We start from the raw sequence: 15,249 nt of genomic DNA, 5'->3' as shown, positions 1-15,249 counted from the left end.
TAACCCTCTTAGGTCCTGGAGGAAGAATCAAGGAAGCACCTAAAATAACTTCCTAATGAGATCAGGCCGCGCTGCCTGGAGGTCTGCCAGCAGAGGCCTGCCAGAGGCTGAGCCAAGAGGCTTTACCTGCTGAGGGACCTGGGCTGGCCCTGGAAGCAGGATGGTTATATAAAGGACTCACCTGGGTGTCCTGGGTCAGACGGAGAGATTCCTCGATGTGACGCCCACAAAGGACGTTTCCCCTCGAAGAGTAAAACTGACTTTCCCTCCAGTGCATCAAACAGTGTGGAGAGTAGTGGAAAGAGTGTTAATCAGATCAGTCAGCAGCTCGTCCTCGCAGCAGCGTCAATCAGAGCTCAGCTTCTATTAGAATCCACAGTGGAAAACTCACTTTAATGATTCAGAATCTACTGAAAGTTTCCATTATCCCATTAGGAAAGAATCAGCAGAGGTGTTGGTCTGAGTCCAGTTTGACGGAGCTGGTTTTCTATTTTTGTGTTTCTGTTCTCAGACACTGAACCAGGCTCATAAAGACTACATTACCCAGCAGTCATTACCAAACCACTCAGCCACAGTTACAGTCATTATCTTATGATCAAGATCTCAGACTAAATGAACACGAGTCTGTGTTAGTGAGAGCGACTGTACTGATGTTTAAAAGATAACTCAGAGGTGGGTCAGAAATGGATTACACTGCAGCAGCATTTTTTTCACATTGCTTCCCATCTCATCCCTGACAACCCTTAGCATCCAAAAAGGGTTTCACCTGTCATCCAAGAGGCTTCCTCAGTTCTAAGAAGCCTTTTGAATGAGGGGTGAAACATCCTCAAGCATCTACAACCAAATCCATTTGGCCTTGATTCAAACTCTCTTGGGTAACCATGATGATAATCACCTGGACGATGGAGGATCTGTACAGGTGAACCACCTGCTGAGACACTCAGTGTTTGTATTTGTTTGCTCTGTTCAGCAATCCATCCATGATGCTAATAAACCAACCAACTACCTATCCCTGACTCTCCAACAGACGGGGTCCTGACCACCCTCCTCCTGACTCTGATGCAACTTTCACTTCACCCTTCGCAATAGAATCTGAAGCACTCTGATTGGTTGTTTCATGCAGCGCTGTCTTCTGGGACTAGTAGTCGACTTCTGCCCTCAACATGTTTTACAAACCTGTATTCTCCCAGCATGCCTCTGGGCTCAGGTTTTTGGCAGTGAATCGTCAGTTTCCAGAGAGGCAGACTCCTCCTGTTTTGTCTGTTTTATTTGTAGCAGCAGTGAAATTGGATGTGAGTGTATCAGAGGACGGGACAGATTATCCAGACTTATATCTAAACACAGTGAGCAGCAGCAGCCAGGTTTCCTCCTCTCACTGCGCCTCCTTCCAGGTCTTTTCCAGGTACCAACCCTCAGTAGATTAGGAGTTACTGAGTCATGTGGAGACGTGCCAGCTGTGGAAAATCCTTGTAAGTAGAGTTCAACACTAACTCTCCTTTTCAAAGGCTGCGACCTCCTTCAAGTGAAGTCTCACTCAGTAGGTGTCTCAGAGTCAGACTACCTGGGGGCCACTGGCCAGGTAGGTCTCACCTGGGAGTGCTCTGGTGCCAGGTGCACTGTGGTGAATCAGTGTTTATGCTGACACACAGGTTGTTATTCTAATTTGTGGGTCGACTTTAAAGGTGCTGTATGTAAGTTTTTGCTGTTGTTACATGGCTAATGTTAGCATTAGCTGTTTACTCACCAGTCTAGAAGAAATGTTATGAAATTCATTCTGTACTGGTGGAAAACATTGCTAATGTTTGCTTCTGTCTCTACCATTTTTCTGAAGTTAGCATGCTAACCAGTTAGCAATATCACTTGTAATACCACTTTGTGATAGTGAGTCACTGCAGCGTCCAGTCTGTCCTCAGTCCAACATGAGAGGATGAGGAAGTTCCTCTGCTCAGAGGACGTATTTTGGTCAGTAAACAGCTAATGCTAACTTTAGCTATGTAGCGATAGCAAAAACTTAGATATAGCACCTTTAAAATGAAGCATTTTAATTGGTGTTAAACTGACTCTTATCTGAATCAACTGTATACTCAACACTTCGCCGACATGAAGCTGAACAGTATTTTTCTGTTTTACTAAATCAAAGGATTTGGATGTTTCCTGCTCCACTGTCAGAATCAGACTCAGGACATTAAAGAGCAGATTTAACAAAACTGTGCATTTTAATTTCACAATGTGACGTCACCAGTTTTAAAACATTAACAGTTTATCATTTTGTTGCACCATTCGAAACAAACAGAGAATCACTCATCATCATCATCATCATCATCATCAGTCACAGCTCTGAAGGCACCAAACAGCAGAAAACATAATGAAAACATTGTATTCTTATAAAAAGGATCAGATCCAGCGTTGCAGTGTAAAAGTTTAGTAAAAACAGATTCACATCAGCCGATAAACTCCTAATTTATATCACTGATTATTTACAGGACCCAAACTCCTGAGTGTCCTCCTCAGACGTCGTGATGACAGACAGACAGCGGCTCTGTGTTCAGTCTCAGGCCTTTTCCCATCAGGCCTTGCTGCCACCTCCTCCTCCCTCCCTCAGCGCTGCGGGGACTCATCACGGCTGCACCAACCCAAACACCTGAACCTTCATCGGTCTGAACTCTGACTCGTCTCCTGTGGGAGAAAGAAACAAAGGAAATGTCTAAACAAGCTTTAATGTTCAATCACAGTGGTGGAGGGAGTACTCGGATACTTCAGTAAAAGTACTCATACCTGTACTCAAAATCAAAACAAGCAGAACAGTTATTAAAATAACAACAGAAGAAAGCATCGTGTTTGAAAAGCTGTAGTGAAGTAGAACAAATCATGGAACTAAAGCACAAGGACAGTGAGAAGAATGAAAAGAAACCAGGCTGCAGGACTTTTACTTTGAAAGGCTGAATGACTCACCTCGCTCTTTCCTTCTTTACTCTCTGTGTTCGTCGCTGCTTCAGTCACATCTTCTGTCTGTTCTTCTGCAGAGTTTCTCTCCTGCTCCTCTTTATTTCCTGATGAAGATCTGTCTTTCTCCTCCTCCTCCTTCTCCTCCTCCTTCTTCTTCTCTACCTCCTTCTCCTCCTTCTTCTTCTCCTCCTCCTCCTTCTCATCCTCCTTCTTCTTCTCCTCCTCCTCCTTCTCCTCCTCCTCCTCCTTCTCCTCCTCCTCCTCCTTCTTCTCCTCCTCCTCCTCCTTCTTCTCCTCCTCTTCCTCTCTGGGCTCTTCCTTTGTCTGATCTTCTTTCTGGGACTGATTTTCCTCAGGACACGTTGAAGCATCTGTTGTTTCTTCCTTCTTGAAAACTTCTCCTCCTCCTCCTCCTCCTCCTCCTCCTTCTTCTCCTCCTGCTGTTGTTTTGTCTGTTACATCATTGGTGACACCGGCGTCGTCTCCACTGCTGGACTTCCTGTGGCGGCGAGATGGAGGGCGTCTCCTGATGGAGTGTCGAACTCGGCCCTGGAGAAGGACCAATCAGAGGTGAGGTTAATACTTGTTTATTTACTTAATACTAAATCTCTTTGTGTTTTGATGATTGTGTGTCTTTGTGGTTGTTGTGCATCTGATTTAAGTTTTCCTCCTTGAACACACAGGTCTTTCCATCGTTGGTCATGGGTCATTGAACGCCTCACATATGTAGATGTGTGTGTTGAGTAAAACAGTCTAACCTTGTTGATGCTCGACAGGACGGACCCCTCCGCCACCGTGGGAGGGGCCTCGAAGGAGATGGGCCCCTCCTCCTCAGTCCCTGGAGTGGCGGCGACCGGGCTGGTGGGCGTCGCCGTGGACAAGGTGGTTACCGTGGTTACTGGAGCAGAGCCGGGGGACGGTGGGGTGAAGGCGGGGGGCAGCAGCCTGAAGCCGGGGCTCTTTGGAGAGGGCAGCTGGGTGGAGGGGGAGAGAGCGAGGGAGGCCTGAGAGGGACACAGAGAGAGAGAGAGGTGAGATGTGTTCGCTGCAGTTCTCTGGACTCACCAGCAGAGGGCAGCAGAAAACACCTGGACTCACCTGAAGCTTCTCGATCAGAGCAGAGTTCCTCTTGGTTTTGGCAGGAAGAGGTGAGGTGACACCTGGAGGCTGCTGACACACACATCAGGATTATTATCACCCTCCATCTACACAGAGCTCTGCTGTCTTACTGTCATGGTGGTCATTGAAGTGGCCCAGGTGCTTTTACCCCCCCCTCACCTCCTGGTCGTCTCCATGTGTCTTGGGGAGCTGTAAGGAGCGAGGAGGTCGTCGTCTGACCGGTTTATCCTGCTCACACACAGTCACAGTGTTAAACCACAGCACAGTAACGGGGTGTTCGGACGGCCTGATGTACAGACGGTCACTGAACTCACCGCTTCATTCCCAGCAGCATCGTGTGGAGGAGCCGAGGCTTTGAATCTCCCTGCGAGTTCAGCCACAGAGCGTCGGGATGGAGCCTCCTCCTGAGGGAGGGGGGGTATCAAGGTAAATATAAAGAGCTCTGGGTTCATTGATCAGAGTCAGGTGTTCACCTGTCTGCAGGTCGACCTCAACACCTGAGCTGACTCTGAAACACACTCAATAACCTCATCCTCCACCACAGTGCAATAATTTAATTTAACCACAGGCCATACACAGTTCTCCATATTTATTTATCCTGTCTCATTCTTATTTTATTCTAGTTATAGTTTGTATATTTAGTTAAGAGTTTACAGTGTTTTTTTTATCCTATTAAGAGTTTACTGTTTATTGTTTATTTCTTTATATATTCTCTATACCTGTTTGCAAGCAGTTGCTGTTGTTGTTTATAAACTGTCCTGTGTGCTGCTTCTGTCCATATAAGCTGCTGGAAACTTAATTTCCCTGAGGGAGTCATCCCAAGGATCAATAAAGTCTGTCTAAGTCTAACACACACAAATACTGCGAGTATGTGGTAGTACTGTTCCTCTGCTACACACAAAACAACTCGCAGAGAGCAGAACTTCACTCTGAACTGTTTCCTCTGGGCGTCGCCTTATGTTGCCAAACCACATCTGATCAGTTTCAGGTCTTAAACTCTGCTGTCCAGGGTCAGAGTCGTACTATAACTAGTACTACTACTGCAGTACTACGGTTGGTGCAGGATACTTCCTGTGTGTGCGCTGTGACCATGTTAGGAAGGAAATGTGATGAGGCAGCTGCTGATTAGAGGCTCAGCTCTCAGGTTTACAATACATCTTTACTTCCTACTACTACTAACACTGTACCTGTATACTGTGACAGGTTTACTGACAGAAGAGGTAACAGTAACTGTTAAAACTGCAGCTACTGTAACTAGTATTACTACCACTGCTACTGCTGTTTCTGCTGTGTACTATTACTACGACTGCTACCACTACTGCTACTGCTCACACTACTACTACGTCTTATGTTACTGTCACTGTTACTGCTCCTACTACTACAACCACCACTGTTTGAATAACTATAGGTACTGCTAATACTCTCACTACTATCACTACAACCAGTATTACTGCCACACCTCCTCCTTTTACTCCTACTGTTGCTTCAACTACTACAACTAGTACCACAACTACTACATCTACAGCTGCTAAACCTGTCTCTACTTCTGCTACTGCTACTACTGTCACTACTATTTGTAAGTATTTATCACTACTGGTACTGCTACTACTCCCAATACTATCAGCAGCACTGGTATTACCACTACACGTCCTTCTACTACTAAATCTACCACTACTATTACTACAAGAACTTCATCTTGTACTTGTAATACTTGAGCTACTGTCTGTCAGCATCGACCTTCAGAACCACATCAGTCCAAACATGAGGACGATACAAGTCTATTAAAGGATCAGACACACAGCTGCTGACGTGGAGTTGATCCATGTCCATTTCAGCTGAAGGTCTCACATTGCTGACATTCAACAGATAATGAAATCACACACACACACACACACACACACACACACACACAGTGGGGGTGGGGGTCTTATTCATTCTTTCCACAGAGTGTAGTCGACCTGTGAACTGACAGAAAGTGATGAAAAACAACCGTTAAACCACTTCCTCTTTCTGTCTCTGATCGTATCTGTTGTTTTTCAGAGCTGCTGTTCTTCAAACTCTTCAACATTCAATCACAGAACACTGTTATTTCAGGATTCCTTCACATCAGTGTCTAGTTTTAAGTTTCATTAACAATCTTCATCTGTTTTTTCCTTCAGGAACTACAGCTCCCATGAGCCTTGGATGTCTTATTGATGATGATGAAGTCCCTCCCTCCCTGACTCCAGGTGAGCTCCTGATCTGCCTCACACAGACCAAACTAAAGGTCCTCTTACCAGCTCCTCACAGCTTTCAGACACATGTCATGGTCGTCACATGATCAGAGGTTCATTCAGGTGTAGAGGACGATTGAGTCTAGAAACTGATCGGGGTCAGAAAACCAGTCAGAACCAAGAATAACATCTGATCTAAGCGGCTGCACTCGAAGCTGGAGGCCAGGCCTTATAGAAAGAGGTCTGATGAGATCTAACACCTCCACATATCTACAACCACAGACACATCAGGAATCAACAGACCTCTAGACTCTGACATGTAAAAGGTCCAAACCCTGCAGACTGACAGAGGGAACGGTTCTGTTTCCAGCTGGAACCAAAACATATCAGGTTTTCAGGTGCGAGTTGCGACGTCAGTGGAGTTTGTTGTACATCCTTGATTAATTTCCTCCTCTTGATTAAAATGGTTCGTTTAAAGTCTATAAAGTTTATAGTTTAAACACACAAACTCACATCTGAAGGACGACTCTGCAGCTTCAGAGCTCAAACTAAGACCTGAATCAGTTCGCTGAGACAGAGCAGGAGATAAAGACGGTGACAGGGTTGTTGGTCATGTCAGGGTGTTAGAGGAGAGGACGAGGTTGTTGAAGACAGAGAGAGACGCTCCTGCTCTGATCTGGGACCTGGTTCTTCCATCAGGGAACCACAGACCAGAACAGTCTGGACTGAGAGGACCTTGTGGTCAGGGATGGAGATGATGATCCTTGGAGGAACACAGAGTCCGAGAAGGAGCAGAAGCCTGAAGGACTGAGTTCAGACCCAGAGGTCTCTCTGTAGGCAGCAGCAGATCTGGATCAGACTCAGGCAGCCATGTCTAACCAGTGGAGGTCGTGTGACCTTTCAGGCTGATCAGAGACCAGACGCTACATTCAGGACCATCACTGATGCTAACAATCCAACTACCTTCTCTCGTTCTTTTTTGAGGTGAATAAAGAGTGCGAGCGGGCGGCTGTGGACGTCGTGTAGTGTTTGGAAAAGTAAATGAACTTGAGAATTAATTGAACCAAAAAACACCCTCAGAGTGAAAAGGTCTTAAGCCTCATGGGAGTTGTAGTAACTGAATGTTGGTCACCTACATTTACAGTTTTGGATTCCGAGTCAAGTCGAAAATGATGGAGTGAAAAATCTCCCCGTCCTTCACCTAAAATAACTACAACTGGAAAACACCTCAGATTCAACAGAAAAAGTCCAGATGTCTGAAAAAGATTTTCCTGAGTTCTGCAGTGCTCAGAGAACAGGACGAAAATGCTCCTTTAGGAAAGTCCTGATTTGTCTTTGTGGTTTCAGGGGTTAAATGGAGGTAAATACTGAGCATGTGTGATAATCAGCAGCACCACGTTTTAAAAGTCGTGTGGTTTTTACTCTGAACCTCAGAGTAAACGAACGGGCTTTGAATGACCTGTAGTAACCTCCAGGTCAGTGAACACACACTCTTATTTTACTGTCATTAACAACATTAACTCAACACATTTAAAATAAGTCTTTCAAAACGAGGAGGCTGCTGCATTCATGTGTCTCTGTCTTCAATGAGGAAATATATTTAACGTATGTGTAGAAATATATTTTTAGAAGTTCACTCGTATGTTTTTGCATCTGTTGGATCATTTGCATTTTATCTGTGGATGTTTGAGATGTTTGTCACAGTGAGAAATATCCTCTGATCAACACATGTGGTGCGTTTAAGTGCTGTTGGAAAGCTCTGACGTCCGGCTTCTGATCTGTGTTCGTATGAAATTTAAGAGGGAAACACGACGCTGATAAATCTGATCTGCCATGGACACACTGAAGTAAAATCCTGGTGGACCAGATATTTAAACTGCGAAACAGAAACGTCATGCTGCAGAAAACACTAAACAGGAGGAATTCATGAAGAAATGCAGCTGTAATAAAAGAGATCAATGACCTGACGACGCCTCAGCTCCTCGCCTCAAACACCACGATGAACATGTTGATGAAATATGATGCACAGTTTGATTTCACCACCACAGTCACTCCCCTCGCTCTGTTAAATCCAACCTGCAGCCACATTTTCATATCATCTATTATTATATCTGATTAATAAACAACCAGACCTGTGTTTGGAGGCTGGATTAAAAGTCTGCTGAGTGTGATAAACCGTCTGCAGCAGCTTCACTGTTCACACAGTGTTTGGCTTCTCTCCAGACTCCAACAGTAAATTCACACAAACAGAAAACAACAACAACAACAACACAAACTGAGCAGCAGAACAGAAGAGTTAGAAGAGTTTTACCTCCATCCTGCTCGTCGTCTCTCAGCGGCCTCGTTTATGTCGAGTATGTGTGAGAGAGAGAGAGAGAGAGAGAGAGAGAGAGAGAGAGAGAGCAGGCCTGTAGGTTAAATATAGAACCAGAGTCACTACTGACACACTGAGAGAGAGAGAGAGAGAGACATACAAACACAGAGAGAGAGAGGGCAGCTCATGTTCTGTCACATGTTGATCATTTCTCTGTTTGTCTCCTGCTCGTTCTGCAGCTTCAGGCTGATTCATTAAAGCTGATTTAATTATTTTTTAATTACTTTAATTATTGTTCACAGGAACAACAGTGAAGTGAAACTAAAAGACAACGACACGACAGCTGCAGCGTTCACCTTCACTATTTCACCTGAAACATTAAAACTTTTTTTAACTGTAGATCAGTTAAAAAGTCACGATATCCAGCCAGGAAACAACTGTTGTTCTCCGAACTCCAGACTTCCACTAATTTTGAATTGAATAATGGATTGTTTTGTCTCAAGTCTCTGCAGGTTGAGATGTAGTTAATGTTCTTAAACATCTAAAAACCTTTGAGAGTTAATCTTTAAATGGAACATTATGTGAGGGCTCGGCAGCACCTCAGAGTTCAAACTGAATCTCTGACTGATCTTCCACACAGTTAAGGTTTTTCTGTTATTTTGTCCACCCGGTGTGTGGGTGTGTGTAGATGGTCTTCCTCAGTGTCAATGTGTGATAGTTTGGATGAAGAGGAACCTGCAGCCTGTTGTTGCTCTGCAGGACGTCTCCTCTGCTCAGAGGGGAAGTTGAGTCACACGAGCAGAGAAAATTTCTGTTTTCATTTCTCCTTTTGGGTTTCTTCACTTCTGTCAGTTCTGGTTGCATAAAGAGAGAATCTGAAACAACGTCAATGAATTTCAGGGCTTGGAGCACAGAGGAAAACACTGCTACAAAAATGACAGATTTCTGAATGAGGTTTTGAATGGAGGTTTGTTTTTCCTCTTGCATGCAGCACTGTGTGATCTGTAACTATCTATACTGATTCTTACAAACTCAACTCTGTTAATATCAAAATGATAAAACCCTCTTCTGTCTGTTGTGTTGCAGTTTATCTTCCGACCAATCAGAGCTGACAGTTTGTCCTCGGAGCAGAAGCACAGGACGTGGTTGGAGGGGAGGAGTGAAGTAGACTGGAAAAAACGCTGCATTATGAAGGAGGAAACCTTATAAGGTGAGATTAATGCCACCGGAAATGTGACAAGAAAGACGTTGTGCAACATCACGTCTGTCTGTCAGTAACATTAAAAAAACCCACAAACCTGGACAGGAAACATTTCACCTGACTGCAAAGACATGTCTGATGTGTAACCGACGACTCGGACTCGAGTCAGACTCGAGTTACGAATCTGAGGACTTGAGATTTTAGCCATCAAACTCAAAAAATACTTGAAATTAACTTTACTTGTCTTTTAACTTTTTATAAACTGAATTGTCTTGGTTTCCTCCTCAAATCCAAAGATTAAACATATTGTTAGAAGAAAACTCTTAACTGTCAAACTGTGTCACATTCAGCTGTAAAGACTCAACCAGAAACAGACGGCAGGATGCAGGAAACTCAGAAATTAGAAATGTAACGTCCTGTGTGACACGAACAACAAACCTGATCAGTTTTATGTCTAAATGTTAACAAGTGTATTTGAAAGTTATGAAGTGACTCTTCTCTTTTTTTAACATAGCACTAAATTTATTCAGGCCACAATCAGTCTTGACTAAGGACTTGATTTCAGACTTGTTGGTCTTGACTTGGAATCCAATCATTTTACATTGAAACTTCTTGGTGCTGACTTGGGACTTGAACTGTAGAGCATTAACAAACCAAACTGAAGCCTTGAATGTTGCTTCTCCTCAGTCTGCTGTTGTTTTCCAGCGGCTCTGTGCTGCCACCTGATGGTTAAACATCTGCCTCTGGCAGATTTCCAGAGAAGCTGACAAGTCAGTGAATGCACCACCTACTGTAAATATTGTCAGAGTCAACAGAGACAGACTGAGTTCTGGCTGAAGTGGAGGTTTAATTATTTTTGTCAATATTAACACTGATGAGACTGAGTTCATGTCAGACTCTACAGACACAGCAACATGTCTCTGATGAATGAACATGATTTACACATTTGAGAAAACTAATTCAGCCACTGGAGTTAAACACATGCTACATTAAAGTGTGTGCTCGTCTAAAAACCTGACATTAGTGTAAAAAGTCACAGCTGATAATTAGCGCTGTAACATATCAGTTAGTTAGTCTTTGCTGCTGCACCACACCCCCTGGTGGCTGCAGAGACAAAAAGTATCCAATAGATGATCGATGTTAACAGTGGTAATACTGTTACTTACAGATGAAATGAGGCATTCAAAGATGCTTTACATCAATTAAAAATGAGCATAAAAAACAAAAGAACATGAATCACACAGTTCTGGAAATCTCAAGTCCTCAGATTCATAACTCAAGTCCATGTGTCATCGGTTAGACATCAGACATGTCTGTGCAGTCAGGTGAAATGTTTCCTGTCCAGGTTTGTGGGTTTTTTGATGATACTGATAGACGCCATGATGTTGCGCAACGTCTTTCTTGTCACATGTCCGGTGGCATTAATCTCACAGTTTAATTATTGAACCAGTTCTGTTGTTCATGTGCTTTTATTTTGATGGTTTAAATGGTTTTATATTAATGTTTGTTGTTTCTGATTTTTCTCCACAGGACTCAAACTTCAACCAGTAAACCATGAGCTGAAGTCTCCCAGGTAAACTTTTAAAAACACGTCATTGTTTTCACCTGTGAAGTCAACCTTAGCATTAGGTGCCATCAGTCAGCATATTAGCTACATGGCTAAAGTAATATCTCAATAAGTCTAGGATAAGCTGGTCATTGTTTTTAGAGAAAAAGACATGAGATGGACCCCCAATGTGGATGGATGAAAACACAGCGAGCTCCTGATGTTTAAATCTCTGTTGTACTTGTTTACAGTCACTTTACTGACATTTTGCATGTCTTTGTGTCTTTGTGTTTCATCTTGGTCTTAAATGCTCTGTTTCAGCTATAATGTTGAATACTTCTCTGTGTTTTCATGGTTAAACTGTTAATGAGGAATAGGTGGTAGTGTATTTCCTTTGTATGTTTCTCTTTGATTTCTTCCAGGTGTGACTGCTTCATCCATGATCGGAGAGATGTCGCCCATTATTCGCAGAGGCATGTGCGAAAGTCAGCAGTGATTGGGGTCCCCGAATACAAAGCACCACCTGTGTTCAAAGAAACATTGTCGATGATCACAGAGATGTCATCCATGATCACAGAGATTCTTCGTACAATGAAGAAGTTCTTTGAGACCAGGACAGAGACCTCTGGATAATTCACCACAGCTTTACATCAACTGCCCAACACAAAGCACTGACATTAAACTGTTCATGTTCAGTATTAGGTATATCAGGAAAGTGTAATAATAATAATAGAATAATAATAGTAATCTGCATTATAAAAATAATGTAATGAAGTACTGTATGTATAAGTATTTACAACATCAGAAATAAGATGTAATAGTCAAAAATGGCATCAAAAGCCATGAAAAAATATAAAAAAAGATGTCATAGTATAGTTAGATGTCAAAAATCATCAAAAAACGTCATAGTATAATAAGGTGTCAAAAATGGTCAAAAAAACGTCATAGTATAGTAACTTGTCGAAAATGTCAGAAAAATGTCATAGTATAGTAAAGATGTCAAAAACCATCAAAAAATGTCATCATATAATAAAGACGTCAAAAACCAATAAAAAATGTCATAGTATAGTAAGGCGTCAAAAATGGCCAAAAAATATCATAGTATAGTAAGGCGTCAAAAACCATCAAAAAATGTCATCGTATAATAAAGACGTCAAAAGCCAATAAAAAACGTCATAGTATAGTAAGGTGTCAAAAATGTCATAAAAATGTCATAGAAGAGTAAGGTGTCAAAAATGTCATAAAAATGTCATAGTATAGTAAGGCATCAAAAATGGCCAAAAAACGTCATAGTATAGTAAGGTGTCAAAAATGTCATAAAAATGTCATAGTATAGTAAGGCATCAAAAATGGCCAAAAAACGTCATAGTATAGTAAGGCGTCAAAAACCAATAAAAAACGTCATAGTATAGTAAGGCGTCAAAAAATGTCATAGTATAGTAAGGTGTCAAAAATGGTCAAAAAATGTCATAATATAGTAAGGCGTCAAAAATGTCAGAAAAATGTCATAGTATAGTAAGGCGTCAAAATCCATGAAAAAAGGTCACAATATAGTAAGGTGTCAAATATTGTCAAAAATAGTATAAGTATAGTAACTTGTCGAAAATGTCAGAAAAATGTCATACTATAGTAAAGATGTCAAAAACCATCAAAAAATGTCATCGTATAATAAAGACGTCAAAAACCAATAAAAAACGTCATAGTATAGTAAGGCGTCAAAAATGGCCAAAAAATGTCATAGTATAGTAAAGACGTCAAAAACCATGAAAAAACGTCATAGTACAGTAAGGTGTCAAAAATGGTCAAAAAATGTCATAATATAGTAAGGCGTCAAAAACCAATAAAAAACGTCATAGTATAGTAAGGCATCAAAAACCAATAAAAACGTCATAGTATAGTAAGGTGTCAAAAATGTCAGAAAAATGTCATAGAAGAGTAAGGTGTCAAAAATGTCATAAAAATGTCATAGTATAGTAAGGCGTCAAAAACCAATAAAAACGTCATAGTATAGTAAGGCGTCAAAAACCAATAAAAAACGTCATAGTATAGTAAGGTGTCAAAAATGTCATAAAAATGTCATAGAAGAGTAAGGTGTCAAAAATGTCATAAAAATGTCATAGTATAGTAAGGCATCAAAAATGGCCAAAAAACGTCATAGTATAGTAAGGTGTCAAAAATGTCATAAAAATGTCATAGTATAGTAAGGCATCAAAAATGGCCAAAAAACGTCATAGTATAGTAAGGCGTCAAAAACCAATAAAAAACGTCATAGTATAGTAAGGCGTCAAAAAATGTCATAGTATAGTAAGGTGTCAAAAATGGTCAAAAAATGTCATAATATAGTAAGGCGTCAAAAATGTCAGAAAAATGTCATAGTATAGTAAGGCGTCAAAATCCATGAAAAAAGGTCACAATATAGTAAGGTGTCAAATATTGTCAAAAATAGTATAAGTATAGTAACTTGTCGAAAATGTCAGAAAAATGTCATACTATAGTAAAGATGTCAAAAACCATCAAAAAATGTCATCGTATAATAAAGACGTCAAAAACCAATAAAAAACGTCATAGTATAGTAAGGCGTCAAAAATGGCCAAAAAATGTCATAGTATAGTAAAGACGTCAAAAACCATGAAAAAACGTCATAGTACAGTAAGGTGTCAAAAATGGTCAAAAAATGTCATAATATAGTAAGGCGTCAAAAATGGCCAAAAAATGTCATAGTATAGTAAGGCGTCAAAAACCAATAAAAAACGTCATAGTATAGTAAGGCATCAAAAACCAATAAAAACGTCATAGTATAGTAAGGTGTCAAAAATGTCATAAAAATGTCATAGTATAGTAAGGCATCAAAAATGGCCAAAAAACGTCATAGTATAGTAAGGCGTCAAAAACCAATAAAAAACGTCATAGTATAGTAAGGCGTCAAAAAATGTCATAGTATAGTAAGGTGTCAAAAATGGTCAAAAAATGTCATAATATAGTAAGGCGTCAAAAATGTCAGAAAAATGTCATAGTATAGTAAGGCGTCAAAATCCATGAAAAAAGGTCACAATATAGTAAGGTGTCAAATATTGTCAAAAATAGTATAAGTATAGTAACTTGTCGAAAATGTCAGAAAAATGTCATACTATAGTAAAGATGTCAAAAACCATCAAAAAATGTCATCGTATAATAAAGACGTCAAAAACCAATAAAAAACGTCATAGTATAGTAAGGCGTCAAAAATGGCCAAAAAATGTCATAGTATAGTAAAGACGTCAAAAACCATGAAAAAACGTCATAGTACAGTAAGGTGTCAAAAATGGTCAAAAAATGTCATAATATAGTAAGGCGTCAAAAATGGCCAAAAAATGTCATAGTATAGTAAGGCGTCAAAAACCAATAAAAAACGTCATAGTATAGTAAGGCATCAAAAACCAATAAAAACGTCATAGTATAGTAAGGTGTCAAAAATGTCAGAAAAATGTCATAGAAGAGTAAGGTGTCAAAAATGTCATAAAAATGTCATAGTATAGTAAGGCGTCAAAAACCAATAAAAACGTCATAGTATAGTAAGGCGTCAAAAACCAATAAAAAACGTCATAGTATAGTAAGGCGTCAAAAAATGTCATAGTATAGTAAGGCGTCAAAAATGGTCAAAAAATGTCATAATATAGTAAGGCGTCAAAAATGTCAGAAAAATGTCATAGTATAGTAAGGCGTCAAAATCCATGAAAAAAGGTCACAATATAGTAAGGCGTCAAAAATGGTCAAAAAATGTCATAATATAGTAAGGCGTCAAAAAATGTCATAGTATAGTAAGGTGTCAAAAATGTCATAGTATAGTAAGGCGTCAAAATCCATGAAAAAAGGTCACAATATAGTAAGGTGTCAAAAATGGCCAAAAAATGTCATAGTACAGTAAGTTGTT

General features: G+C 40.7%; 1 protein-coding gene and 1 long non-coding RNA gene across 54 annotated transcripts; one reads left to right on the top strand and one right to left on the bottom strand.

Moving 5' to 3' along the window:
* Positions 1 to 2,193: 2,193 nt before the first annotated feature.
* LOC108891340 (capZ-interacting protein) lies at positions 2,194 to 8,727 on the bottom strand. Of its 4 annotated transcripts, none has more exons than XM_051067709.1 (8): positions 8,590 to 8,727; positions 4,380 to 4,469; positions 4,225 to 4,293; positions 4,045 to 4,116; positions 3,705 to 3,950; positions 3,109 to 3,495; positions 2,953 to 3,078; positions 2,194 to 2,676 (listed from the first exon to the last, which is right to left on the bottom strand). In XM_051067709.1, the coding sequence occupies exons 1-8, from the start codon at positions 8,593 to 8,595 to the stop codon at positions 2,650 to 2,652; spliced, it is 1,023 nt and encodes a 340-aa protein (XP_050923666.1). In that variant the 5' UTR covers positions 8,596 to 8,727; the 3' UTR covers positions 2,194 to 2,649. The 4 variants fall into 4 exon arrangements, with proteins under 4 accessions (XP_050923666.1, XP_018543982.2, XP_050923664.1 ...); XM_018688466.2 differs by having other exon boundaries at positions 2,953 to 3,146; positions 3,237 to 3,495; XM_051067707.1 differs by having other exon boundaries at positions 2,953 to 3,495.
* Positions 4,388 to 15,145, top strand: LOC108891341 (uncharacterized). 50 transcript variants are annotated; one of them, XR_007809932.1, is made up of 6 exons: positions 4,388 to 4,491; positions 6,225 to 6,293; positions 9,679 to 9,802; positions 11,324 to 11,366; positions 11,762 to 12,257; positions 13,280 to 15,145. It is a non-coding gene; the product is annotated as an uncharacterized LOC108891341 (long non-coding RNA). The 50 variants fall into 50 exon arrangements; XR_007809930.1 differs by lacking the exon at positions 4,388 to 4,491 and having other exon boundaries at positions 5,545 to 6,293; XR_001962300.2 differs by lacking the exons at positions 4,388 to 4,491; positions 6,225 to 6,293 and adding an exon at positions 8,884 to 9,559.
* The last annotated feature ends 104 nt before the right edge of the window (positions 15,146 to 15,249 follow it).

This window comes from Lates calcarifer, unplaced genomic scaffold (assembly GCF_001640805.2).
Source record: "Lates calcarifer isolate ASB-BC8 unplaced genomic scaffold, TLL_Latcal_v3 _unitig_1932_quiver_1665, whole genome shotgun sequence".
Taxonomy (NCBI): domain Eukaryota; kingdom Metazoa; phylum Chordata; class Actinopteri; family Centropomidae; genus Lates; species Lates calcarifer.
This window is presented reverse-complemented; position numbering and strand designations above follow the sequence as displayed.